This window comes from Marmota flaviventris, chromosome 1 (assembly GCF_047511675.1).
Source record: "Marmota flaviventris isolate mMarFla1 chromosome 1, mMarFla1.hap1, whole genome shotgun sequence".
Lineage (NCBI taxonomy): Eukaryota > Metazoa > Chordata > Mammalia > Rodentia > Sciuridae > Marmota > Marmota flaviventris.
The window spans coordinates 200,335,546-200,360,838 of record NC_092498.1 but is presented as its reverse complement, the minus strand read 5'-3'; the positions used below and the strand labels follow the sequence as shown (position 1 = coordinate 200,360,838).

The window sequence follows — 25,293 nt, the reverse complement described above, 5'->3', positions numbered from 1 at the left end:
AGGAATTGGGACACCTCTGATTCTGTGCCTTCTGCATGAGGATGGCTAAAAACAATCCTGGAAGAGGCCCTGAGGCAGTAAGAAGATTGAGATCCCCAAAGGTGCAACTAGTCACCACCTGCCCTGACCCAGTAGTTCTGCACCCCGCTTCCTCATTTCTGTACCAAATATTCTCTCCCTCTCACCCCTTTTCTCATGAGGACCTCAGAGTAAAGCCTGAAAATGTATTCTCTCTGAGGATCACTTATAACAAAATAAGATCAGGTATTATTCTCCAGTGGTGGAATTCTAGGCAGAGAAATTCTGGAAGAGAAAAGAGATGTTTTTTTTCCATACAGAGTGACTGCTGTGAACATGCAGATCACACTCTGTGGGAGGTTGCCTGTCCAGGGCTGAGCGTCCTCTCTCAGCCTTGAGTAAGGGAGGTGTTTGGTTTGGCATCGCATGCCACACACTGTGCAAAACAAGTGGCCTTCACCTTCGCTCAGCAAAGAAGTTGCTTCAGCTGTGGATCTGAGTGTTACCCAATGGGGTTGGACAACCCTCCTTTGAAATCTTATCCCCTGCCTTATTTGGTGAAGAACATTCCATCAAAACTCCTTTGTGTCGCCCCCACCCCCCTATAAAAATAAAGAGATTCCAGGTGCACTCTCTCTTTTCAGCGCCTTCCAGCATGGAAGCTGACCCTTAAAGTCTAAGGGCCGTCTTACCCTTGACATGAAAATTACTTCTGTGTTCTGTGCTTTCTCACCGTTTTCTCGGCTTAATGTTGCAGCCAGCTCTTTTGAACCCAGCTCTCTTCAGCGAGGGTTGCAGGCGAGAACACTCCACAGAGTGAAGGGTGGCAGCAGCCCTGCCCACAGCAAAGCCATCCCTGCATTTTCTTCTGAGTGAGCCCTAGAGAAGAATTCGGCTTTTCTCAGAGCCCGAGGGTCAAGGGAATTGAGGGGGGTTTTCTGAGACCCCTGGAGAAGGTTCAGAGAGTGAAGTTGGGGAGTCAAGCCTTGTCAGACCTTTGGGAAGACAGAGAGCAGGAAGAGGAACCAGGCTGGGAAGTAAGGTCAACACGGAGAAAGCTCTGTCTTGGCCTGGGCTGGGATCGCTGGTGAGTTTAGGTACACAGCACTTAAGACAGTGAGAGGGAACAAATGTACTTAGGGCCAGACCCCCTACTCCCTGTGGGAACTACTTACTATACATCTGTCTTTTGCAGGGAGTACACACATGTGTGTAAACACATACACACACAAAGATACACAAGAAGAAAGAAAATCCACAGGCACATACCCACACCACAAGAACAGAGTTACATATTCATTTTGAATCCATATATACTGTGCACAGCTCACACAGTAATACATGCAGGCATATCAACACAGACATGCACACAGACTCCACAGGCTAACATACAATCACATCCACATACCTACCAGTGCTGGTGACAAGCCCTGCCAGATGTCCCTTACCTGGCATACTTTGTTCCATCCAATCAGTGCACCAAGGGCACAAAGTTAGGGATTTTTGGGGGGGTGTACCTAGACCTATTGGTACAGCTCAAGCTGCATCACATCAGCATTGTTGGTGTGTGAGCAGGTCAGAAGTCCGTTGTGGGGCAAGATTTCAGGAGTTCTAAAATAGAATGTCATCCTCCACGTCCTCAAATAAATCACCACCTCATTTCCCAGGGGACTAAGCAAGCTCAGAGTCCTTCCTGACAGTGGGGAATCTGGGGCCTTGGAAAGGGAGAACTGAAGGCACCAGTGGTGAATGAGATGGAGGAGGAAAGGCAGAGGTGGAAGAGCACCAGAGGCAACTCAGACAGCATCAAACAGCAGCTGAGCTCACAACCTATGCACCATGAGTAGGCCACACAACGCTCAGGGGAAGAGAAGAAAAGAGTGGGTAGAATCCTCACTGTGGCTCAGTTCATTAGCCATTCATTCAAAATAGTGCTTAGTAAGAAATTGAGATAGATAGATGGATAGATAGAAAGAAAGAAAGAAAAGAAGAGAGAAGAGGAAGAGGAAGAAAAGGAGGAGGAGGAAGAGGTAAAGAACAAAACATAAGAGGAAGACAGTACAAGAAGTACTTAGTGAAATTTTACTGCATCATGAGCAGCACTGGTAGCAACACGGAGGATAGAGATTTTTCACATGGTGAAGTCCCTGTTCTTGCAGTACCCAATCATCTAATGCTACCCCCCATTCCATCCTCCTAGATGATTCATTTCCTGTGTCCCAGGTTCTTTGTTTGGTCATACAAGACAGAAGTTTCAAGATGTGGCCAAGCTGTGGTGGTTCTGTGAGGTAGGGGAAATGGCGAGCATTTTAGAAGCTCAGGAAAGAGAGTGCCATTGTGGTCTTGGGGGCTCCCTAGAGAAAGGTTTCTCAGGGGACCTGTCAGAGGGCAGAAAGATGGCAACCATGGGAGATTGAAGAGAAAAGCATCCAGGTGGGGAATATTCATCAGGAATCTTTAAGTTGCAACAAAACAACATGAGTCCACACTGGGAAGGGCTTTATTGGTTCATGCAACTGTCAAAATCTCAGGTTTGGCATGAGTGTCAGCCTGCCTTGATTCTGAGGCACAGATACTGTCCCCAGGCTCTGCTCACTCACTTGTGCTATTCCTTTCATCTTCCAAAATTCAGATGATGAAGGAGCAGCTCCAGACTTCATACCCCCTCATCGTCAGTTTCATACTTTGTTTCTAGCATGTTCTAGCTGCATCATATTTTACTGGCTCTTCCTAGGTCATATGCCCATCCCTGAATGATGCACCAAGGCAAGGGAAATGGAAGGCTGTAACTGGTCTCTATATGGTAAGCTTCGTGGTACCATAACAAAATGCCTGAGCTAATGAGCTTTAAAAGAGAAAATGTTTATTTTGACTCCTAATTTGGGGATTCTAGTCCAAGATCAGGCAGAACATTACTCTGGGCCTGTAGTGGGCCAGAGTAATGATGGGGAGTAGATAGCACAGCAACCTGCTCTCCCCATGATCTAGGAAAGTAAAAAAGGACAGAGAGAGAGAAAGAAGCCAAGGTCTCACAATTCCCTTCAAGGGCACAACTCCATCACATAAGTGCCTCCCACTAGGCCCCATCTCTTACAGGCTCCACCACCTCTCAATAGCGCCACCTTGGGGACAAAGCCTTAAATACATGGGCCTTTGGGGGACACTTATCCAAACCATAGCAGTTTATGCCCTATGTTGTACCCAACCTCCACCCAAAGCACAGGGCAGAATGACAAAGCTTCTGGACTTGATTGTTTAGGCCCCAGGGAGACTGAAAGGCTCCTGAGACAGGGCAGGAAGAGGGTGTGTTCACTGTGTTTCCTTCTGTAGATTGTGCAAGTTCCTGGGCTGTTCCCTGGGAGGAGCATCTGCAGCCTCTTCTGATGGCCAGACCCTGGAGCTGCCATCAAGGTTACAAGGATCTTTTCCCAACTGAGATGCAGAAAACAGGGCACTCTGGTGGGTGGAGGACCTCTGGCTTTTCTTCTCCAGCAGTGCCACCAAAAAAAAAAAAAAAAAAAAAAAAAAAAACTCTATGCACACATCCCAAAGATATTTCCTGAATACCTTCTACACTCCAGGTCCTATGCTGGGGGCTTTGGAAGAACAGTGAGCTGTGCACCAAGATCCTCACCCTGTGGAGCTCACTGCAACAACGGGATTGGGGACTATGTTAGTCAGCTGTGCATTGCTGTGACAAAATACCTGAAAAAAATAAACTTAAAGAAAGAAATGTTTATTTTGGTTCACAGTTCAGAGGTTTCAGTCCATGGTTTATCACTCTGGGCCTTGGTGAGGTACAGCATTATTGTAGAGAGGTTGTTGTAGAGCAAAGCTGCTTACCCCATGGCATCCAGGAAGAAAGAGAGAGGGAAAAAAAGGGCTAAACCAGGGACAAAATATAGTCCCCAAGGGCACGGCACCAGGGATCCACTCCCTTCAATCAAGTCCCACCTCCTACAGTTTTCACCACCTCCCAACAGTCCATTCAAATTATGAATCCCTCAATTAATTAACCTACTGATGAGGTCAGATCCCTCATGATCCAATCATTTCCTAAAAGACCTACCTTTGAACATTGCTGCACTGGGGACCATGCACTAGGGACATGAGCCTTTAGGGGGTCATTGAAAATCCAAACCATAAGAGGGACAATAACCAATAAACATAAAAATAAGAGAAATATATAGAATATGAGAGAGTAGTAAGTGCTATTGAAAAACAAAAAGGAGAGCCGAGGGAAGAAGATTAGAAACAACAGATTGTGCATTAAATATTGTGAACATCTGATAGAGAAAATGGGAGCTGAGTCAAGAGCTGACGAGGTGAGAGAATGAGCCAAGCTCTTCCTGGGGGGAGGGTATTCCAGGAAGATGGCACAGAGGAATCTCCTTAAAGGGATATGCCTGGAATGTTTGAAAACAGCACTGGAGGCCAGTGTGTCCAGAGCAGAGTGAGCAGGAGGGAGTGGGCTGGAGATGAGGGCAGAGGCTGGGAAACAGATCACAGAGCCCTCTAAGGAGCACTGTAGGGACTTGAGCTGCTACTCTGAGGGCGAAGAAAGGACAGCCAAGAGTGTCATGATCACTCTGACTGTTGGAGGCACATTAAGCAACAGAAGCACACGATGACTGGAATACAGAGATCAGTTGGGAAACTATTGCAGCAATTCAGGTGAGAGTGTGTGGTCCTGAAAGCCAGTGAAGAAAATGAAGGAAGAAACAAGGAGCGAGAAGGTGATGCTGATGGTTGGGAACTAAAAAGTGACCACTGGGCTTAGCAGCATGGTCACTGAGATCCTCAGAGGGATTGCTTCAGGCAGAAGCCCAACTGAGTAGGCGTCATCTTCTCTCTCCAGACTGTGGTATGGCCACTCAGGCTGAACTATTCCCCTCAGTCCCCTTGTTAATGGCTCCTTCAGTCTGCCTCTCCCCAGGGTCTTTCATGTCAGTCATTTCTTCTTGGTTAGTAAGCCTGCTGCTCTCAGAACAGTTGGACAATGAGGCCTGGGCAGTACCAGGTGCCAGACGCCGCCTGAGCATAGCAGCCAGGAAAGCCTTCAGGTACCTGCGGAAACGGCGACTGGAGAAGGCATAGAGGACAGGGGTAAAACAGCAGTGAAGAAAGGCAAGGCCCTCTGTCACCTGAAGTGCATAGTCCAGATGGTGGCTGACCTGGCAGTCCCCAAAGATATGCAGGTCCAGCAGTGAGTGCAGAAACAAGGTGAGGTTGTATGGGAACCATAGCAAGAAGAAAGCCAGTACTAGTGATGCAGCTATTCTTAGAGCCCGGCCCTGGCCTGGGGGCTTCAGCTTGACCAGGACACAACCAATGCGGGAGTAGAAGAAGATCATGGTCAAAAGTGGAAGGAGAAACCCCAGGAGATTCTGTTGGAAACGAAGGAAGAGCTTCCAAATGGTCCCATGTCCACCAAAATCCGCGTAGCAGTTCCACACACCCTTGGGGTTTTCATGTATCTGTACAAAGACCATGTCAGGGATGGAGATGGCCAGGGCCACGGCCCACACTATGGCAGCAAGCAGCAGACTTTTGGCCCGAGTCCTCAGCCTGTGGAGGGGCTGAGCATGAACAATCTCCAGGTACTTGTCCAGGCTCATGCAGCTGATGAAAAAGATGCCACTGTAAAAGTTAATGGTATACAGGGTGCTCATCATCTTGCATAAGAAACTGCCAAAGACCCAATGCCAAGCCACGGAGATGCCCCAGAAGGGCAAAGTCACCACAAACAGGAGGTTGGAGATGGCCAGGTTCAGAAGGTAGATCTCAGTCATCCGCCTGCAAGGCACGTAACGGAGCAAGACCACGAGAAGAAGGAGGTTCCCGCTCAGGCCCAACACAAAGATCAGGCTGTAGAAGACTGGCAGGAAGACTCTACCAAAGGACAGGACATCATCCTTCCTGCAGAGCAAGAAAGCCACCTCATCTAGGTAGTAGTAGTCATAGAAGGAACTGTTCTCAGAACTGGCATCCTCGGTGGTGAGTGGCAGAGGGGAGATGGCGGTGGCCATGTTGAGAAGACACACTCAGTACTGAAGTTCTGCGGTGCTGTGAGAGAAAAATATGGTGAGACTTTGCATGCCCTGCCTCTCTCCAAACCCACTTTGGCTATTGCCCTGGAATGTCTAATAGACTCTTCAAATCTAGGGCAGAACCTGCAAATAAGAGCACATGCTTGGAAGCCCAGCCCTACCACTTACCATTGTGTCACCTTGGATAAGTGCCTTAATCATTAAGGTGTTGGTAAAGTATTCAGGTCTTTCATTGTGGTCTCAATGCTTTATTTTTCCTCCCTCATCATTTAAAATGATTGATAATGTCTTTCAGATTTTCCTTTATTGTTTAGGGATACCAATTCACCAATTTATTGTGTCCCCTGAATCTTCCTCATGCACAGCTTATAATTATGCTTCCTTCTTTGGCTTTTAATTTTTTATAATGAGAGCTTCCCTTCAATGGGATTTCTCTTATCTATAAATGTACACCATGTCCACTCTGTTTTGGGGTTTTCTTCATTTTTAACAGGTAAGGAATTCCTTTGATCTTGATAGTTTTAAAATATTTAATTTTATATCAATAGTTTCACTTATAAACAATTAATATTTTTAAAGAGTTTTATCCAATATTTCTATGTATAAGAGAAAGTGTGATCCCTCATGTTAAAGAACCCAGAACCAACTAACACTTATCATCCCTCAGTTTCCTCACTTTTAAAATGACATAATAGCTAAATTATGGAACCAACCTAGATGCCCTTCAGTAGATGAATGGAGAGGGAAACTTTGGTATATACACAATGGAACATTACTCAGCATTAAAAGAGAATAAAATTATGACATTTGCAGGTAAATGGATGAAGTTGAAGAATATAATGCTAAGTGAAGGAAGCCAATCCCAAAAAAACAAAGGCCGAAAGTTTTCTTTGATATGAGCATGCTGACTCATAATGACAACTAGCAGGGAGCATGGGAGGAATGAGGAACTTTAGACAGGGCAAAGGGGAGGGAGGGGAAAGGAGGAGGCAAGGGGAGTAGGAATGATGGTGGAATGAGTTAGATATCATTACCCTAAGTACATGTATAAAGACACAAATGGTGTGAAAATACTTTGTGTACAATCAGTGTCTTGAAAAATTGTACTCTATGTGTAATATGAAATGAATTGAATTCTGCCATCATGTATGACAAATTAAATTTTTTTAATTAAATTAAAAAAAAACTTAATACCAAAAAAACAAATAACCCAATCAATAAGTGGGCTAAGGAATCAAACAGACACTTCACAGAAGAAGAAATAAGATCAATCAACAAATATATGAAAAAGTGTTCAGCATCACTAGCAATTTTAGAGAAATGCAAATGAAAATTACTCTAAGATTTCATCTCACCCCAGTAAGAATAGCAATTATCAAGAATATAACAACAATAAATGTTGGTGAGGATGTGAGGGAAAAGGCACACTCATACATTGCTGGTTGGATTGCAAATCGATGCAACCATTAAGTTTTCTCAGAAAACTTAGAATGGAACCACCATTTGACCCAGCAATTATCCTTGGTTTAAATCCAAAGGACTTAAAATCAGCATACTACAGTGATGCAGCCACATCAGTGTTTATACCAACTCAACTCACAATAACTAAACTATGGAACCAACCTAGATGTCCTTCAACAGATGAATGGATAAAGAAAATGTGACACACACACACACACAATGGAATATTGCTCAGCCTTAAAGAAGGAAGAAATTATGGCATCTGCTGGTAAATGAATGGAGCTGGAGAATATCATGCTAAATGAAATTCGCCAATCCCAAAATAACAAAGGCCAAATGTTTTCTCTGATAAGAGGATGCTAATTTACAATAAGGAGGGGGGCCTAGGGAAAAATAGTTACTTTAGATTAGGTAGAAGGGAGGGGAGGGAGTATGGGGATAGAAAGGATAGTAAAATGAATCAAACATTATTACCCTATGTACATATATAACTGTACGACCTGTGTGATTCTACATCGTGTACAACCAAAAGAATGAGAAATCATATTCCATCTATGTATGATATATAAAAGTGCATTCTACTGGCATGTAACTAATTAGAACAACAGCAACAACAAGTCATTAGGGTGAAGCCCGCATGACTGCATCTTGGGGGTTTAATTAGAAGAGAGAGCAAAACCAGACAGACATTAGGCAATCCTTGCCTCTTGCTATATGACACTCTGTATCATTCTCAGGACTCAGCCAGCAAGAAGGTCAATGAGGTTCTTAGATCTCATATCACCAGAACTATGAGCCAAAATAAACCTGTAAAAAAATAAAATAAGGGCTGGAGATGTGGCTCAAGCGGTAGCGCGCTCGCCTGGCATGCGTGCGGCCCGGGTTCGATCCTCAGCACCACATACAAAGATGTTGTGTCCGCCGAAAACTAAAAAATAAATATTAAAAAAAAAAAAAAAAAGAATTAAAAAAAAAAAATAAAATAAAATAAAAAAATAGCTCTTAGCTGGATTCTCAGAGAAGTTTGTCTCTGGGCCTCCTGGGATGCTCTGGGTGTTGGGGGTAGTGGATCTCAGTTACTACCTATTGTGCGTCCTCTCATGTCACACCAAATGAACAGAGCAGAATATGCTGTGCCTGGAGCTTCTTGCTGGACAGGTTGAGGGAATGCTGACTGCACCAGGGCTGGAGTCCCTCTGGAGGTTTTTAGTATGGGTCCCCCGGGGTGTGGGGAGCCTTGTCAATTTTCATCAGATTCTCTTCCAAGTTTCAGTGTATTTAGGCAAGTCTGAGGTTTCCAGTGTGTGCCCCCGAGGCCTGGCAATCATCTAAGTGTCCCCAGCATGCCTCAGGTTTGGAGGAGCCAACCACTGTTCCGCACTGGAAAGTGAAGGAACAGAAACTTGTCATCTGCGAGCCTCTGTCCTGGAGCCTCCAGACTTGATCCCAGTGCAAAACCACTGCACCTATTGTCACTCTTGTCACAGTGGGTGGGATCACTGACCTTGTTCCCTCCATTGCTCTTCATATCACAGCCCTTGCTCCCCTGGGGTTCTTGTCAGATATCCCTCAATCTCCAAGCCACCACTGCCTCAGGTACCCTCTCCCACCCAATCAGGTCCTCTGAATTGTGAGTACTCTAGGTTTTCTGACCCCAGAGCAATTTAGTTGAGATGGCTCCTGATTCTAGGTCTTGAGTATCTGCTAAACCATGTAGTGAATCTGTTCTCTAAAGCAAGCTTGTTCAGGAGTCGCATTTAGACCAAAACCCCTTAAAGCATGTAAGGATCATGAATTTATTTCTCTTACAATTAGGACTGCAGGATGCCATTATTACCATGGCCACTTGCACTTTACAGTTTAGGTTATGTTCCGCACCCTTTGGTTCCCTGCCCCCAGCTGAGGAGCAGGAGTTGAGGTTGAAAATTGCTTTGTCCACTTCTCTATTTGGCCTTTCCGATTTTCTGTGCTGTTTAGGTTTCTCATGGCTACTTTATCAGTTCTCAGAGTTCTTCCTCGCTCTCCTTGGAATATACTTTCTCCTTTGCTGCCCTGAATTTTTTCTCCTGTGGAGTCCAGTGAAGGGTACTTCTCTTCCACCATCTTCTAATGAGAATCCTTCTTTGAACATTTAAAAAAAATATGTACAGCACACCATAATTATCTATATTCACTCTATTGTGCAATAGCAGGCAGAACTTCTTACTCCTAACTTAGTACCCACTGATAGACCTCGCCCCAGCCCTCTCTCTTCTCCCTCTCTCCAGCTTCTGGTGACCACTATTTAACTCTCAACCTTCACGAGATCCACTTTTTTACATTTCACATTTGAGTGCATCATGGTATTTCTATTTCCAGTTTTTCAAAAAACCTCCATACTGTTTTTGATAAGTGCTGTACTGATTTACATTCCCTCAGCCATGTATAAGAGTTCCCCTTTCTCTGCATCCTCACCAGCATTTGCATTTGGTATTTGTCTTTCTTATATTAACCATTCTTACTGGGGTGAGGTGATATTGTATTGTGGTTTTGATTTACATTTTCCTGATGATTAGTGATGTTGAAATTTTTTTTCATATACCTTTTGGCCATTTGTATGTGTTCTTTTGATAAATGTCTATTCAGATTATTTGCTCATTTTAAAATCAGATTGTTTGGGGGCTTTTGGCTATTGGGTTGTTTTAGTTCTTTATAAACTCTCAATATTAATCACTTATCAGATGGATAGTTTGCAAATATTTTTTACTCTATTGAGTGTCTCTTTTGCTATGCAGAAGATTTTTAGTTTGCAATAAGTCCATTTGTCTAGTTTCACTTTATTGCCTTTGCACTGGAGGTAATATCCAAAAAATCTTTGCCCAGACTTATGTCTTGAAGACTGAAAGTAATTTTTAAAAGAAAACCTCATATGAACCAGGGATGCAAGTCTGTCATAAACCAAGAATTATTGAGCACATTAGATTGTCCACCAATGGGGAAGGGGCTTTGGGGAAAAGAGAGGAAGAAGTTAAAAAGGTGCATAGGACCCAAGAGACAATTATGGAGAGTCACTAAAGTGAGCCCCGTCAGCTGGTGAAGATAATGCAAATCAACTCTACTGTGTACCTCTGCATTTATTTCATATTCTTTTATTTAATCTGCAATTGAAATTTTTAATACGTTAAATGCCAGTTTGTATTTTTTCTGTGAATTATTTATGGTTTTAAAGGGTGGGGCTCTCATTTTATAAGAGGTCTTATGTAGTATGGATTTTTGTTTTCTTCATGTGCAATGCAAATATTTTCCCTAGTCCTTTCTGGCAGAAATTTTGCCCTTTTTTTGGCAGGAGGTGGGGTACCAGGGATTGAACCCAAGGCACTTAACCACTGAGCCACATCCCCAGGTCTTTTTGTTTTTTATTTTGAGACAGGGTCTCACTAAGTTGCTTAGGGCCTTGCTAAGTTGCTGAGGATGACTTTGAACTTTTGATCCTCCTGCCTCAGTCTCCTGAGCTGCTGGGATTATAGTACCACCCTGCTCTGTTTCCCCCCCCCCTCCTTTTTTTTTTTTTTAAAGAAATGTTAACAGGCAGAATTTTAAAAGAACTGTTGACTTGAGAGGGCTTCTTTTGATCCTTTTAGTATTCACGATGCTGTGAGCTCACTTGTGATGGAAACCTTCATAGCTGCTGAGGCAGAATCTCTCTCCAGGGCCCTAGAGTCCTCCCAACCATGAACCTCTGCTCCATCCTTGGGCTCCTATCAAACGGCATATGAAGCAGATGTTGGTAAAATAACATGTGTCCTATCCCCACTCCAGGGGCTCAGTTAGAGCAGCTTTATCTAAGCAGCTCTGCTTCTGACAAGCCTTAGCCTCAGGAACTTGGTCCTGTGCCTTCTTCTATTCCCATCCTGGGCATCTGAGCCCTAGCCCCTCCCCCATGGGCAGTGATAAGATCATCCCAGCACATGACTGGTGTTGGGAGTCTGTGAGATGCTGGGAGGGCCAGGGAGGAGGAGGGGGTGCCCTTCTTAGGTCTACACGGGACTTACTAGTCAGGATAACAGTAATTGCACACCACTCTTTTCTGAGCTGCCAGCATTGGCCTTGATCTTCATCCAATTTCTCAAAGTCTCTTTGCTCAGCAATCTTTTGCTTTAGCAAACAAATGAGACTGACGAATGTTTAGATCAAAACTCAAGGTCAGAATCAGCAGAACCTGGTCTGGTCCAGGCCACTTTTGAAAGTCTCTCTTCACTTGGAACACTCTGACCCCTACCCACCCAAGGCCTCCAACCCTCTGATCTTTGATTCTGGGAATCCTTCCAGGTCCTCCTGCTTGTGGAACGAGCTATCACTTTTATCAATAATATCAACAATGGCTCAGCAACCAGCACCCCATATGTACACTGTAGTTGGCTGGACACCTTCATGTCAGCTGTGGTCATCCTATAACACAAATCAGGGAGGGCTGTGGCCTTATTTAACCAGGAAAGCAAAGCAACTTGTCCGGGGGTACATAGGACCCCAAACTTGGATCTTCAGACTCTGGGCACATGGTACCTTGCCCCCAGTTTCCTCTCATCCTCAGCCTCTTTTCTACCCCACCCAGCTGTCACCATAAGGGGACACTAAGGAAAGTATGACTGAATTATTACCCTCGCTGGTTGTTCCGGAGACTCTAGATGTCAGAATGACATCAATGTCAAGGCTTTCTTGAGCCTCCTTGTGAAACACAGCCCCCCATTGAAGCCAGAATCATAGACACCCCCTCCCTACCACCAAAGATATCCATATTCTAATCCTGAGTCCTGTGGATACATTACCTTAGATATCTATAGAGTCAATCAAAGACCTAGAGATGGGGAGATTGCCCTGGATTACACAGGTAGCCCAACAAAATTCCAAGGATCCCTGTGAGAGGGAACAGGAAGGTCAGAAACAGGGAAGGAGGCATGGAGAAGTAAGTGTGGGGGAGGTGGTCAGAATGGCACAATGGCTACATATCGGGCACAGAAGCCTCTAGAAGCCAGAAGAAACAAGGTGCAGATCCCCTAAACTCCTGCGGGGCCCAGCCCTGCCCATCTACTTTAGATTTACCACCTCTACAATAGCAAGATAATAAATCTGTGTTGTTTGAAACCACCAAATGTGTGGTCATTTGTTGCGGCAGCAGTGGAAATTAATGCACTTCCAGAGGCCTATTGTGCTCTGAGAACCTTGGCCTGAGAGAACACAAGTGCATCCTGTCTACCTGTCTTGCATTACAGGCAGGTAGATTGAGACCTGAAGAAGGGGAATGACTGGTACAAAGCATGCAATGAGCATTTTGTCTGAGCCTTTAAACCCCACGCTCCTGACTATGGTTCAGATCTTGATTCACCTCTCTCTGAAATGTCCCCCATCTATCCCCCCTCTGTTTCCTTTTTTGTTTGCACTTTTGTTTATTGCCTGAATTCATTTGGCTTTCCAGCAACACCTTGATAGGAAATGAGTGAAGTCATTTACATCTTAGTATAAAGCAGCAGGTAGGAAGGCAATCCTGGGTGAAATTCTGCAGAGTAAGCTTTGAGGAATCCAGAGAACTACATAGGGACTGGAGAGGGAGGCCTTATAGAATACGGAGGGTCAAGGTCAAAGAGGCAAGCCACAGCTTATCTCTGGGGCAGTAACATTATCTTTTTGGTGCTTCCTGAGCTGCTGGCCTCTGCTAACTGCAGCTTTGGCTTTGCAAGAATCTCTGGATACAAAGTAATATCTCCTGCTGGGTAACCAGAGTTTACCACCAAAGGTCTCTCAGAGAGGCTGCAGTTGAGGCAACTAAAGGGAAGATATTGTTATGTCCATGTAGACAAGGAGGCAGCCATGTAAGTTGAGCTCCTGCTGTGACTGACCGCTTACATGTAACCTTCTCATTGATCCTCATAATGGCCCTGGGAAGCAATATCATTATGGTCTCCATAATGGTGAGGAACTTGAGGCTTACAGAGTTGATATCCAACTGCCCACAGCCTCAGATTAGCAAATGATGGACCCAGGATTGGATGGAATTGGTGAGCCCTTCCCCCGAGGTTCCTCTTTTAAAATGGATCAAACTTCAACTTGAAGGATGAGGCTCAGAGGATGGGAGTTCTGGCCTCAGCAACAAGTGGCAGAGAAAACTCAAAGCCAGTAGTGTGCAGGGCTAGCTCCCACAGGCTTATGAGAACCAGCAGTGTAGCATCTCAGAGGCATTCAACAACTGATCTTGGAATATACCAACTCTGCATTCAGTGATGTTAAGTTGTTTGCTTGGCATGGGAAATATTGACGCCATGGCAAATACTCTAAATTAGGGCTTCCCCTCCTTACCTTCCTCTTCTACCTACCTGCTCCCAGCCCAGAGCTATTGTGAGATCTCACTAGCACAGCACCCCCCACACACACACACACATCTTCCTCTCCCACCTCCCACATCAGTTCTGCAGCCACCTTCCCTATCCAGCCAAGAGCCCTTAAGGACAGGGTCACAGGTGCTAGGCGTGTACCTTTGCTGAGTGTGCTATTTACTGGGCACCTGATAAAACACACTGGTCAAACAAACAATTTCAAACCTGACCCCAAGAGGCACACCAGTTTTTGGAATGTAAATCCAAGAACATCATTTAGGATTATTCCTAGAGGAGAATGCTAATGTTGGCTTCTTTGGACTCTGGAAATCCTTTAAAATGCCCCCTAATCCCTCCCATCCCAGGAGCCTGTCAGACTGCTGGCTGGGGAATTCATGCCCCAACCTCTGAGCAAGCATTCACCAAAGGCCACTCCTCAGCCTCAGAGATGCCTTTGGACGATCTCCTGCCTCCCCTGTTAGTCAGGGTGACAGTCGTGTCTCCAGGACATGCCAGTACAGGGCCGGCATCTGAGAGGCGCTGAGCAGATGATGGCTGAATCCATCAGCACAACCTCCTCTTTCCTCCCTTGTCATTTTTTCCTTCCCTGTATTTTAGCCCCTCCACCACTCTCCAAGATACATCCTCCTTCTATGAGTTATTCCCCAGCCTGGGCCAGCTCTGCCCCTGCAGCCTTGGAGCCCGTGACCAGGCAGTGTGACTCAGAGCCCCCGTTTCCACATGAACCATGTTTAAGTGCTGCATCCAGCTGGCACAGCCTTCTTGACTTGTGTCAGGGAGGCAGCCCTGCAGCTCCTTTGGGGAGGATATGTGTGTGTGTGTGGGCGCGCGCGCGTGCACAGAGATGGAGTCCTGGCTCAGCTTGGGATGGCCCCCAAGCCCTCTGCCCATGACTCTGGCCTTCCCATGCTGCACTCCTGGCCTGATTGTGGCTGGAAAAGTCGAGACAGGAATTTTGAAATGATCCACACCCCAACCATAGCACATGGCTGCAAAATGCCCTCTGGCTTTGGAAGAGGCCCAGAGAAATTAAACCCAGATGGCAGAAAACCTGCCTCTGGGGAAGCTGGCAACTGTTATAGCTCTCTTCTTTCTTTCTCTTGGGCCAGGAGAACCCCAGATATTAAATTCTATACAACAATGACATGCAGCCATTATATAGCACATACTACAGAACAGTCTCTATTCTCAAAACTTTCCCTGTATTCATTCATTTCATCTTTGCAATAACACTAGGAGGCAAGTAGTATTGTTTCTATTTTACATCTGAGGATACTGAGACACAGAGAGGCTAAGGAAATTGCCCAAAGTCACACAGCTAATAAATAGCTAATCTGGGATTTGAATCTAGGCCCAACGCCTAAGCTAGCTCACGAAACTAGAGATGGAGAAGTAATGAGAGACCACACTGCTGTTACTTAGGAGGTCTAAATGGGAGGCTGGCTAGAAGGCTGATGGCCCATGAATGAAAAAGGCAGCACAGTCCCACATGGAAGACAGGAAAGCCATTTAGTGTCTTAGGAATGGCACATTAGGGACAAGAACTTGTGGGTGGCCACCTCGGGAGGCAGACCTAGCTCTACTTCCCCAGTCTGTTTTGAGGTGCCTTCAGACTTAAACCTTCAGGCCCTGCCAAAGTTTTCCCAGGACAAAGCAGGGCTTTCATCCAGAGCCCTCGTCTTCCACTAGTCAAGTTTCTCACCCACACAATGATCCGTATGTACAGTAAAGGATTTTATGAACATTCAATCTGATGTAATCCTGAACCCTAACCATGTACTGGGCCCTGCGAAAGGGCTCTAAATATTTTAAATTATTTCATCTTCACAATTTAGCTTATAGAAGTAAATACACGGATAGAATAGCTCTGTTTTACAACCAAGGACACAAAAGTAACAAAGAGAGTAAAGAGTTGGCCCAAAGTCATGGAGCAACTGAGTAGTAGAACCAGGATTTGAAAGCCAGAATCCGTGCACTTAAACACTAAATACTCTACCTCTCAAAGAAAATAGCCAGCAGGTTGTGGATTTCCTCCTCTGAACTTTACATGTATTAATAAACTGATGACTCACAGTTTTATGAGATAGGCCCCATTTTACAGATGATGAACTGAAATTCAGAGAGGGAGAATAACGTTCCCAAGGGCACACAGCAAGTACAGTCAGCCCTCCATATTCACAGAGTCTGTATCCATACATTCAAGCAAGTAAAGATCAAGAATATTTAAAAGAATTCCATATGTATTAAACATGTACCAACTTTTTTCTTGTCATTATATTCTCAAAAATACAGTACAGCGACTATTTACATAGTAGCGTGTACATTGCATTAAGGGGCATAAGTCTCCTGGAGGTGACTTAAAGTATATGGGAGGACGTGTGGGGTTATATGTAAGTACTATGCTAGTTTATGCTATAAGGGACTAAAGCATCAAAGGATTCTGTTTTCACAGAGTTGGGGGCAGAGGGTGTCCTGGAACAAATCCCCCTTGTGACACAGCCAGGGACCTCCCATAAAAAGCAGGCCCTCTAAGGGTCCAGGGATTATAACCTCTCAGGAGAAATAACAGAGCTAAGTTAGCTCTCCTTCTTGCAGGGTTAACAGTAATGTCAAAAAATTAGGAGTTAAAAAAGTGTGTCAGCCTTCAAGGCTCTGGGAGTGAGATAAGATGCCAGGGGCTGGGAAGTCAGCTCAGCTCAGCCTTCTTTCTGGATTATGTCGGCAGAAACACCAAGAAGCTGGAGCCAGGCAGCAAAAGCACCAAGACGAGATCACTGAGTCAGGGCAACAGTACATCCCAATCTGAAAACAATTCTTTCCCAGAGTTGAGGCAAATACATGGATAAAATAGTCACTGAAGGAAACTTCGGTTCCCTTGATTTTATCAGCAGAATAAAACGCATGCACGCAGGAAGGGACTGAAGATGGTCTCGAGACCTGTGACACATGAATAAGTATGACAGAGAACAGCAGGTGCAGGTGAAACCCCACCCCTGGCTGGGATGACCTCCAGAGACCGCAATTTCCCTACCCCACAGACGCCAAAGTTATGCGTCCTTGTCCTGTGCTGGAGCCATCCCAGGGTGGATGATGGACAGGCAGCCTCCCAGAACCAGAACCAGGCAGAGGCACAGTGCAAGCAGAACGAGGCTCTTTGCAGAGGGCCTCTGCTTGAACCAGAAGGCAGACATTGTATTTGTATTTCAGCAGGATGCTGAGTTCAAAATGAAACACCTCCCTACCTGCAGGAAGAGTGGTAGATATAGCCAGAAGATCAATTAATCCACTTCTTACTGGCTGAGTAACCGGGCTAATTATTTAACCTCTCTGAGCCACAGTTTTCTCAGCTCCCCCAAAATGTCAGGATGGATTGCTGCTGTTTTACCTTTTTTGGTGATGCTGGGTCTTGAACCAGGGCTTCAGGCAGGCCGAAGCCTGAGTCACATCCCCAGCCCCTGCTACTGTTTTCACCACAATTTATAAATCATGTTCTATCTGAATGTGCTGCTCCCAGGGTGGATGATGGACAGGCAGCCTCCCAGAACCAGAACCAGGCAGAGGCACAGTGTAAGCAGAACGAGGCTCTTTGCAGAGGGCCTCTGCTTGAAGCAGAAGGCAGACAGGACTGATGGAAATCCACAAATAAGATTCTCAGAGCCAGGGGGAGTCAGGGGGGAGAGGCCAGCTAACCAACCTGCTCTCCAGGTGCTGGGGCAATCATCCCAAAAACTGCACTAGAAAGGAAGCTCCTCAAGGACCCTTCCTAACGCCTCCCTCTCCCAGAACCGGTGCCCACTCCCCAGGCCACTGCATCTGTCCCTCCCTGTGGCCTCTGGGCAGGCCCACCCTTCCCTGAATATGGCCATAACCTACCAGGGTCAGAAAGACTTTCCTGGAAATGTAACCCAAGCCTGGGAGGAGAGCAGCAGTCCCGGTGCCTCTTCCTCGGGGAAGTGCTGTGGGAGTGATTCTCAACTCTCTAAACAGCAGGCTGCACACATCCTGCTTTAAGACTGGGGTGGGGTGGGGTGGGGTGGGGTCGGGGGAGGACATCCCTTTACTAGAGCCCCAGCCCTCCCATCAGCTGCCCAGAAGTTGACAAATGTGTCAAGCTTGAATGAACCCCCACCCCACTGCACCTCAAGGAGGAGAATCCCCAAGGACATTCTAACTACTTTGGAAAAAGTGCATCCCCAACCAGATCTCTCTGGAATGACTCCCTAGCAGCTGGACCAAGGATAATAACACCCAGTCCAGACCTCAAGGTCTGACTGTGTCCTCCATCTGGATGGTGTTCCAGCCCCACTGCCAGATATCTCACACCCAGCATCATAGACGCTGGACATGCCCCCAGCAGGATCCCCCTGTCCATCTTCCTCTACCCTAAACTCCTCCGAATCTCCTCCAGCCATAACTCTCTCCAAGTTATGCTGTCAGTTTCAACCAGAGTAACAGTAATAATCCAAACTCCTTGACTTTCCAAACCATCTTTCCTCCTCCCCTCCTTCTCCCCACACCACTCCATCCCAGCACTGTAGAGCTAGATTTAGTTGTCTGTGTCCTCACTGGATAAGGAGCTCTCAGAGCAAGGACCATATCTGATCCTCTAGCTCAAGCCCAGGGCTGGGTAAAAGCAGAGACTGATTTAATAAATGTCTGCATATGCTCAGAAGTATGAAGGTTCCCCTCCCATGTGGTCCAGGATCAGGGTCTCGGACACCTTCAACTCCAGGGCTGCTATTTGCTTGACACATAGCAGATGTAGTACAGCAGTAATGCCAAGTGGATTCAAGGCCCTGGTATTGGGGTCACAAAGAGCTGGCCTTGAATCTAGATCTGTATTTACCAGCTGTGTGACCTACAGAGGATGGCTTCACCTCTCTGGGGCTCTGTTTTTGCATCTGTATTGAGGGTGGGGTTGATCCCTCAGATTGGCATCAGGAAATTGAATGTCCCCAGGGGTAGACATGGACTTAGACAATGCCTTTCTCTGGGGTCCACAGGCCACCCAGAGTAGAGATCAAGCCCATGACAAATGTTCACTCAGACAGAGGGGAGCAGGGGATCCTCTAGGAAGATGGATGTCTAAATCTTTCCAGGCCAAATGTGAATTATCAATAGCTCCAGAGAATAAGGCCCAGAGAGTTGCCCAAAAGAGCCACGAAGACCTGGCTACCTCTCAGACAACAATTAAATTCTAGAAACTGGGCTCCTTCTTCACCACTCCTGCTTTTTAGGTTTTTGTTTTAAAATTATTTTTAGATTTGCAAAAAATAATATATAGGATTCTTGTATACTTGTCAATCAGCTTTCCCCAGCATTGACATCTGATATAGTCATAGTGCAATGATCCAAACCAGGAAATGAACATCGACACCATACTATTAACTTACAGAATGCTATGGTTTGAGCCATATGTCCTCCCAGAGATTCATGGCCCCCAGTGTAGTGGTATTAAGAGATAGTGAACTTCAAGAGGTGGGATTAGTGAAGGTAGTTAGGTCATGGGGATACTGCCCTTGAAAGGGATTAATGTTGGTCTCTCAGAGTAGCTTAGTTCTTCAAAGAATGCTGTCTTGCCACATGATCTCTTCCACACGGATTCCCACTATGATATTACCTGCCTTGAAGTCCTCTCACCAAAGCTGAGCAGATGGTGGCACTGTGCTTTTGAAATGTGAACTAAATAAACCTCTTTTCTTTATAAAGCATCCAGCCTTGGGTATTTTGTTATAGCAACATAAGATGGACTCATACACAGATCTTATTTAAATTTCATCAACTGTCACACTAATGTTCTGTTAGTGTGAACATTGATGTTTCATGGCCTTGATGGTTTTAAAAAATGCTGTCCACTTCTTTTAGGATGTCTCTTCATGATCTAACTGGGGTTATGCATTTTGGGTAGAGCAGCACAGAAGTGATGGGTGTCCTCACTGCATCATATATCAGAGGTACACAATTTCAGTATGTCTCTTTACTGGTGGTGTTAACTTTGATCATTTAGGAAAGCTGGTATCTGCCAAGTTTTTCCACTGTAAAATTACTATTTATTCCTTTTAATTAGTAAGACTTTTGTGGACAGATTCTTGGAAACGATGCAACTATCCTGTTTCTCATCATCCTTTTGCCCACTAATTTTAGTATCCATTGATGATACTTTCCAACAATCAATCTTTACTGTGGTGTTTGCCATTTGACAATTTTCCATTTCCTTCATTCTTTCCATATTTATTAATTGGAGTTTTGCTATAAGAAAGAGTTTGGTCCTTCTCCTAATTTATTTATTTTTTTATATCAATAGGGATTCAAGGGCATTTATTTAATTCTATTACTATCATTATTTATCTTGCTCATCAAGTTGTCTCATCCTTTTTAAAATATCTCAACCCATCTGCTTCCTGTTGCACCAACTTTCTAATGAGACATGTCCAGAGGCTAAGTCACCTGCCCTCCATGTCACTTCCCAATCAGAACACATCAAACACTGTCTGGCAGGTAGTTGGGTTTCCCTGGAACCCACCAAGGCACCATCCCAGCAAGGATGGGACCTTTTCCTGGAATAGACAGGCTGCAGTCAGGGAACATGTGTCATAGCTCCATAGGCAGGAAGTTACAGATAGGGTTGAACCCAGCCAGGTGGCCTCTGGTCCTGCCACTTGCCATCCAGCCATTCATCCTCCCTTCTGCACCACCAAACTCACATCCTGAATTGTTCCTGCTTGCATCCCCCTTCCTGCTGGGCTGAGAAGCCAAAGCAGCAGGCAGCTGGCAACATCTACCCGAAGTTTTTTCCTAATTTGCAAAGGAAATACTCTCCACCCAAGGGATGATTACCAGCTGCTCTCCACCAGTTACAAGGGCAGCCAAAGGAGACAAGGCAGTACACAGCTGCCAGAGAAGCTCTAGCCCAGGAAAGGAAGCATTTGCCAGTGTTGAAGTGAGCCCAAGGGAGAAGGCTGTGGATACATTTCTCTTGTTTTAAGACATGCAAGGATTCTGTTTGCCCTGGGAGAGAAGTGGACCCAGTTTTTGAGGTCAGGAGCTGGGTACACAGGGCTCCTCCCAGGGTTGCAATGCTGCCTCACCTTCAGAGTAGACCTAGACTCCTTCACTGTTCTGATGTACTTCCTAACATACTTCCACTCTTAACATATGGGCTACATCCACAGTTACAGTGAAAATTAGCATCATATTTTCAAAACACCTGCTTCTCTCTTCAGCTGAGCCAGGAGTGTGCACCTGTGAACCTTTGGGCTGCAGAGGATCCTTCCTGTCTTGCACCCTCCCACGCCCCCCCCACGCCCCATCCCCCGACTCAGCTCTAGGCCCACCACCCCCTGGGAGCCTCCATGAGTTTCTCCAGGCCTCTCTCTTCCCCTGCTCTCATTCCTGTATCATTTAGGGACACATCTATCTCCCTACCACACTGCAAATTCCTCACAGTCAGGGTCTTGTTCATCTGCATGGAGTACCTGGCACTGTCCCCACGCAGAGCAGGAGTTGATTTGCCAGCATCACCCAACTGGCACTTTGCAGATTGGCACTTTGATGGGAGAGGCCTGGTTGGCCCTGCCTCATCCTCTAGCTCACTCTGTCTCTTTCTCTCCATTTCTCTGTCTTCGTGAGACAAAGCTCATCTCATTCTAGCTGAGCCTATGAGCAGGTTGTCAAGTCTTCCTCTAGGGCCTTAAGACTCTTGAATTCCTAAACCACAAACTTACCCACCAATTTAGAAGCTTGGTTAGTGCCCATATTTACTCACTTTGATTAGATGTTCTGCCGGAGTCTCAGACCAACTTCTTCCTATCATGCTCCATTGACGGCACAACAGGAAGCAAATGTCTCTCAGCTCACCTCTCCCATTTCCTCTTTCTGCACAGCCCCCAGGCTGTCTGTCCATTCCAGACCTGTGATGTCTCCTCTTTATTACATCTTCATAGGGACTTGTGCTCAGGGCCTCTGGAGGGGCTGCTGACACTAAACAGGGAGTTTGTAACCCTTCCCCTGATCTCAATCTCTTGCCTTGATGTAAATGTATTTCTTTGAAATCAAGACATTTATTCCAGCCATATATTACTTTTTAGAGTTATAGTGTGGCTTTCCAGATATCTTCTCTGGGGATTAGGCCAGGCTACCTGCTTTTACCTAACACCAGTTTCAATGATTCTTATATACAAAGATCCCACCACCCCAGAATTCCCAGGAGCTCAGTTTCCCTGCCATGGACCAGTTGTAGAGGGTGGGATTCAGTGATATCCATGCGCCCATCATCTGTGACATCCTGTTTTGACTCTAAGAATTTACCCTTGGAGATTGCTGTTTGTGCTTCTGCAAGCCCATGACTGGAAACTGGACACCCAGCCAGTTCAAGGTCAGGAATGGCAAATAGTAGCATTTGGGCTTGGAAGTGGGTGGATGGCTGCCAGCTTTGAGTAGCCAGTCTAATTTCTTTAGAGTTATTTCCTTTTAAATACTTTCAGTGTCTCTGGAAACTCAAAAAGCTGGCTGCTAATCAACAGTTGAGAACTGGAGACCTTTCCCCAACCACTCTTTCACCTCTTCACCCGACCTCCCCAAGTACCTCTCTGGGCCACACCCCAGACAGAGCACAAAAGGCAGAATAACATACTCATTCGGGCTTACCTTGCACTTGACTGGACTAGATCTGCTTTCCATGACCCACACATATTAAGCTGTCCCATCCTCCTACAACCCCATTTTAAAATGAGGAAAATCAGGCACAAAGTGATTAGGTAATTCCAAATTTCAGGGCTGGGATTTGGACCCGACTATCCCCAACTCCACCCTCAGCCTCCACCCTGTTGGTTTATTGCACCCTCCCTTCTGAATCCAGATGTTTTCCCCTCCTCACCAGATATTTCCTGCCATTTTATTAAATAAGTTGTTTATTATGGCAATTTTGAAATATGTCCTCCAAAAGTGCCAGATGGGGATAATGAGCTCCCAAAGCATCCCCCACCCAGCCCACCAATGACCAATGAGCAGCCGATCTCTTTTGCCTACTCTGCCACCTACTTACTACTTTTGGTATTATTTTGAAGCAAATAGCAGATATCATATCATGTAATCTGTAAATATTTGAGGTACCTTTGAAAGATAAGGACTCTGACCACTGTCACACCTAAAAAAGTCAACACTGAATCCCTATCATCAAATATCTAGTCACTCCCATATAAATGCCATAATGTTTCCATTTATCATGTATTTGAATCAGAATTCAAATAAAGTCCCCATGCTATGAGTGATTGACGTACCTGTATACATATATGCGTATAGACAGACGATAGCTGCACATGATGATGATGATTGTAGACAGATGTTTTTCATCTCCCAGTCCCTCTCCAACTCCATCTTCATGCTTTCCCTTTCAACTTATTTATTGAAGAAACTGGTTGTTCCTGCTGTACATTAATTTTCCCAAGGTCTGGATGTTGTTGACTGCATCCTCTGGTATTGTTTAGCATGGCTTTCTGTCCTCTGCATTTCCTTTAAAGTGAAAGTCTAAGGTGTGATCAGATTTGGGTTTGAAGATGTTCACCAGACTCCTTCACAGATGACGCTGTGCTTCTGTGGCTGTGTGATAGGAACCTGGCTTAACTTTGACGACATATTCTCCTCCTGTAGACCCTTTCCTATCTGCTTGAGCATCTTCCTTCTAAATGGCTTCTTAGCTACTGGCATTCCTTAGCACTTGGCTACCAGATCCCTACGCAAGCCACAGTACCACCCAGGGCTGGGCATACAAAGAGGAGACAGAATACAAACTCCACCTGAAACTGCCCAATGGATGGCTGGTTTTAGGCGATGGGAGGATGGAAGGTCATCACTAAGGGAATTCTCCTCACTTCTAAAACTAAACTAAGAAAACTCTCAACAAATGAAATCAGTGTCAGCTGATATCACATTGTCCTTTGACAATGGGTTTGTCTCTAGCTGGGGATGGCCCCTGCACAGTTCCTGGGATCTGTCATTTTAGCTCTGGGCCTTTGCTCCTTGAACTTCCCATCCTCTCCACTGCTCACTTACTGCAGCTGTTCTCATTCCTCTGTATGCAGGAGTGGGGCTCTGTCTATCTCTGTGCTTTCTCTCCTCAAAGCTCTCTGAGCAGGGCAGATTTTCCTGAGGTTTGGGACGTGATTAGGTTTCAAGTTGCCCTGAGGCTGGGTCCCTTGTCATCTTCTGACTCCCTAGGCCACAGGCTCACTTCCTGTCATTATAGTGCAGCTCAACTCTGGTTGTCCCTTCAGTGACAGGGACTATCTGCTTCAGATCTCACCCCAAGAGCTCAGAGGACGTGGTAAAGCTCTCAGATTTCTGCCCCTTTCTGCTTCCATTCCCACGCAGTCTCTGTGGACAGAAAGGAATCATGTGAAGGGAAAGATGCTTCTCCCCTTAGAATCACATTTTGTACCAATGGGTCCCTTGGACAGTCCAGCAAAGTCTTTGAGTTCCCTCTCAGAACAATATTCTTTTAATATAAAATAAAATATATTTAATACAAATTATAACCGGGTATGGTGGAACATACCTGGAATTCCAGCTACTTGGGAGGCTAAGGCAGGAGGATCACAAGTTTGAAGCCAGTGTCAGCAACTGAGACAGACTCTTTTTCAAAAATCAATAAATATATTAAAAGAGCTGGGGATGTAGCTCAGAGGTAGAGTGCCCTGAGTTCAGTCCTCAATACCAAAATAATAAATACACTTAGGAAAAAAAAAACAATTATAGCTCCAATCTGGAAATAATCCAAAGGTCACTCAACAAGCAAATGGTTAAGCAATCAGTCCATGCCTGCTGTGGAACATCACCCAATAAGACAAAAGAACAAGTTGTTGATCTGCACAAACAAGTCGGATGGGTTGCAAGAGGACTGTGCTGGATGGGGAAAAAAAAACAATTTCAACAGTTTTGTATTTCTGAGAGTCATGAATTTCCAAAGGTAAGAGATACCATTACATGACATTATTTACATAATCCAAATTATACAAATAAAAAACAGATCTGTGGATGGCAAGGCCTAGGGAAGGGAGAAGGGGGGAATGTCTGGTTTTCAAAGGACCATGTGAGGGATCCATGTGGCCACAGGACCGTGCCGTGTGTTCACAGTGGTGGTGGTCACATGAATCTACATGTGTGACCAAATTATACAGAACAAAATACACACACAAACTGGTGCATGTAAAACTTGAAACATCTGAATAAGACCCGTGGATTTGATCCATGTGGAATCCTTGGTTGTGAGGGTACACCACAGTTATGCAAGAGGTCACTGCTGAGGGAACTGGGCGAAAGTACTCTTGATTATTTCTGTATTATTTCTTACAGATCCATAACCACATGTATCTTAAAAATTTAAACCTGAGGCTGGGGCT

General features: G+C 45.4%; 1 protein-coding gene across 13 annotated transcripts in view; it reads right to left on the bottom strand.

Annotated features, from left to right (window-relative positions):
• Positions 1 to 3,738: 3,738 nt before the first annotated feature.
• Ackr2 (atypical chemokine receptor 2) overlaps positions 3,739 to 25,293 on the bottom strand; it is a 51,784-nt gene continuing 30,229 nt past the window's right edge. For 5 of the 13 annotated variants that reach the window (XM_071600211.1, XM_027932394.2, XM_071600218.1 and 2 more), the window contains 2 exons: positions 23,176 to 24,268; positions 3,739 to 6,084 (listed from right to left, as the gene is read on the bottom strand). In XM_071600211.1, the coding sequence (XP_071456312.1) occupies positions 4,893 to 6,047 (1,155 nt within the window). In that variant the 5' untranslated portion in view covers positions 6,048 to 6,084; positions 23,176 to 24,268 and the 3' untranslated portion in view covers positions 3,739 to 4,892. Of the gene's footprint in view, positions 6,085 to 17,770; positions 17,860 to 21,662; positions 21,986 to 22,543; positions 22,614 to 23,175; positions 24,269 to 24,449; positions 24,832 to 25,293 lie in introns of those variants that run through there. The other 8 variants (XM_071600231.1, XM_071600238.1, XM_071600240.1 and 5 more) reach the window with 6 other exon arrangements.